Source organism: Zingiber officinale, chromosome 11B (genome assembly GCF_018446385.1).
Source record: "Zingiber officinale cultivar Zhangliang chromosome 11B, Zo_v1.1, whole genome shotgun sequence".
NCBI lineage: Eukaryota > Viridiplantae > Streptophyta > Magnoliopsida > Zingiberales > Zingiberaceae > Zingiber > Zingiber officinale.
Window position 1 is genome coordinate 15,150,039 of NC_056007.1, and position 3,394 is coordinate 15,153,432.

At 41.4% G+C, this 3,394-nt stretch overlaps 1 protein-coding gene across 1 annotated transcript; it reads right to left on the minus strand.

Annotated features, from left to right (window-relative positions):
* Positions 1 to 1,144: 1,144 nt before the first annotated feature.
* LOC122034804 (caffeic acid 3-O-methyltransferase-like) lies at positions 1,145 to 2,917 on the minus strand. The gene is made up of 4 exons (XM_042594159.1): positions 2,232 to 2,917; positions 1,843 to 2,153; positions 1,708 to 1,772; positions 1,145 to 1,628 (listed from the first exon to the last, which is right to left on the minus strand). Exons 1-4 carry the CDS (start codon positions 2,648 to 2,650, stop codon positions 1,332 to 1,334), a joined length of 1,092 nt encoding a protein of 363 aa, XP_042450093.1. The 5' UTR covers positions 2,651 to 2,917; the 3' UTR covers positions 1,145 to 1,331.
* Between the last annotated feature and the right edge of the window lie 477 nt (positions 2,918 to 3,394).

The following is a 3,394-nucleotide window of genomic DNA, read 5'->3' on the forward strand; positions in this document are numbered from 1 at the left end:
CGTCTCATTGGCACGTGTCAAGCATCATTGGACATGTCTCCATCAAACTACAAAAAGATTCCGTGCCTCCACCAAACTATAAACAAATTATTCTTTATTTAAAATAATAAATTTCGATACTAGAAAAGATTTAGAAAATTAAATTGTAATTTATAATCTTACTATTTTATTAAAAATCTCCTCCCCTTTATTAATTAACTTTTGATGAAGTCTATAATAAATTTACGTTAATATCCTTTTTTCTATTCACACTAAAAATAATTTCAAGGTTTATTAGTAATTCTATCAGAGAAACAATCAGTGATCTAGAGTTCGAGACTCAGTTGCGACGTATTATTATGAATTTTTCTCATTATTACTTGTCTCTGATTGTTTTATATAAAAAAATATAGATTTCTTTAGTCCCACATCTTAGAATTGATAACTGATCAAAGAATCTTCTATAAATATTTTAGGTCAACAATGTTAAAAAATATACATCTCTTAGTTTTTTTTTACTAAAATAAGTATAATATTAAATTAAATTAATTTTTTTCATAAGAGTGACACTCGAAAATCCAAACAATTCGGATTTTAAATACCCAAATAATTCAGATTTTTAAAAGTCAGGTATTTTGCCCTAATGACTCTACTTTAATATTTTAATGCTAAAATACTTTAATTAATATAATTTTATAATTTCACTAGTATCAAGAATGCTTTACCCCATAAAGAAACGAGAGGGAAGAGTTTTTGGATATCTCAATTTTAAAACCACCCTTTGGATTTTTTTTTTTATTTTTTATTTTTAAAAAACTTTTAGATAGATTTAACCCTTTAGAGCTAGAGCTAATGCAGATAAATTACGTCCGGATCATGATGTTGCGATAGAATACTCAGATTATTACTTAGGTATTCACGATTCGAATGAGAGGCGTAATCAAAGGATGCTGAGTTGATCGTCGCGTACGTTTCTTGATTTATCCTGATGACTGATGAAAAAATTTCATAGGATCAAATTGATAAGATAGTTTAATTGAAATTATTATTTTTTAATATTATGATTGCCAACACACAACCCATTTTTTAACATTATGGTGGCCAACACGCAACCCCACTGGTAAAAAAACAATCAACTTTATCGACATTTTGTCCAGAGCCATCGTGCGGAAACAGGCAGCCTCATGTCGATCGACTGCAAAACTCCATGAAATTTCTGTTCGATTTCAACAGATTAAACACCCATAAAGTGAGATAGATCTGCGAGCTCATATTCAACAGATCATGAAAAGCACCCACAAAGTTTATTGATCTGGATCAAGAAATCGACACATAAGAAGACGGGAGTCAATCTATTTGATGAATTCCATGACAAAAGAGTCGGCAAACACCGGAGAAAGATTGAAGCCTCGGAAGCCGGCGGCCACCGCCAGAGCCCTGAACTCCTCCTCTGTTCTCTCTTTCCCGCCCACGTTGTACGCCATCATGCACAGGTCCAACTGGAGTATGACTTTCGACTTTGCGCTCGAGTCTGGCACCGCCGGAACGACGGCCTCCACCACGATCACCTTGCCTTTCTCCGGCAACGATTTCCAGCAGTTCTTCAGCAGTTTCACGCACAGCTCGTCACTCCAGTCATGGAGAATCAACTGCAGGACGACTTGTTATGCAGGGCAAATTAAATCGACAACATGGTTGCTAATTATTGTGTGTTTTAAGCTTTAGAACCTTGAGGAAAATGGCGTCGCCGGCGGGAACTGATTCGAACATGTCTCCGCCACGGTGCTCGACTCCTGCGGTATAATGGATCGCCGTGATTAATTACTACTTTTGACGATGTGTGTGAGTAATTAGTATTGGGACCTGGCAACGGCGGAGCGCCGGCGATGATGTGAGGGAGGTCGAAGTTGATGCCCTTGATGTGGGGGTGGAAGCAGGTGATCATGTGGATGTTGCCGCCGACGTTTCCGCCGACGTCGACGAGAACTCCGACGCCGTCGAAGCCGTTGTATTTGGGAAGGAGATGCTTGACGACGAGGGAGGAGACGGATTTCATCGCGTTGTTGAACACCTTGTTGAACCGCGGATCGCCGGCTTGGTACTCGAAAGTCGTCATGCCGTACGCCGCCAGCACAGGGTGGCCGCCGTTCAGGATCGCCTCCTTCAAGCCGTGCCTGTTTCGATTCGCCGTCAAAAATAATCGTTTGCTATATTTCACGAAAGAAATCGAACAGAGGGATCCGTTTTAGCACCAAATGTTTATCATGACTTTATCTTGATGCATCAAGACTAGGTTGCCCATGGATCCGGCGGCGGCGGCGTTGTCAGTGAGGTACTTGCAGATGGGAGCCGGGGAGTACTTCCGGAGGCCGCCTTCGGCGGCGGCGCAGCGGACGATGTCGTTGGCGGCGAGCAAGCGGAGAATTCTGTCGATCATGTCGGGGGCCGAGGGGTTTTGCGTGGGCAGGCGAGCGGCGATCTCGTCGGGACCCAGCGCCGCCGTGGGGCCGGCGTCGACGAGCATCTGGAGGAGGCCGAGCTCGATGGCGGTCTTGAGGACCATGGGGAGGACAGCGCCGGTGGTGAGTTGGCGGGCGCGAACGCACGCCTCATCGTCCTCCTCCGGCGTAAGTTGAAACGCAGAGGCGGCCTCGGCGGCGTTGGAACCCATGGCAAAGACAGAAGATCACCGGAATGGCAAAATCCGGAGAGATCTGGAACAGAGTACACGGCGTTGGTTTGGACCGTCTTTATAAATTCGGTTCGAATTATTTTGATAGCATTAATTTACGCACCACGATCACGAGCAATAAAGGTGTAAATGCAGTTCAGATCTTCCCCATGATTTTTATTTCTGGTCCTGTGGTCCCTACGTAATGCCGTTTTATTTAGTGGATTCATTCAAAAAAATAAAAAATTTCCTTGAAACTAAATTAAATTGATTACATCTAAGTGGATATTTGAATTATATATATATATATATATAAAGTAAAGGAGGCTAGACCGCTAATGAACGGCATGTTTGGATCCCTGGTCAAGATACAGTAGGCTGTCAAATGGTCAAAGAACGGAAGAAAATTTTTTTTCTTGAAGAAAATGTCTCCTTCAGGAATTTACCATTCATCTAAGTATAATAATATACTTAAAGTTGTCATCCTCTCTGATCCGTGGGGACCCGGATCGGATCCTTTGATGCAGTTTTTTTTTATAAGGGCGATCGTATCTAAAAATGGACAAGTGGAAAATTCAGATATGACGATTTTACTGATGAAGGGGTCGTTAATGTTGGTCCTTTGACATTTAAATTAATTATTGAAATATGGAGAAGTAAAACAGTAGAATTATATATACATAAATAGTCAATCACATGTACTCTCGTCGATGATGAACTCCTCTTTATATAAAGTTCTGGTGG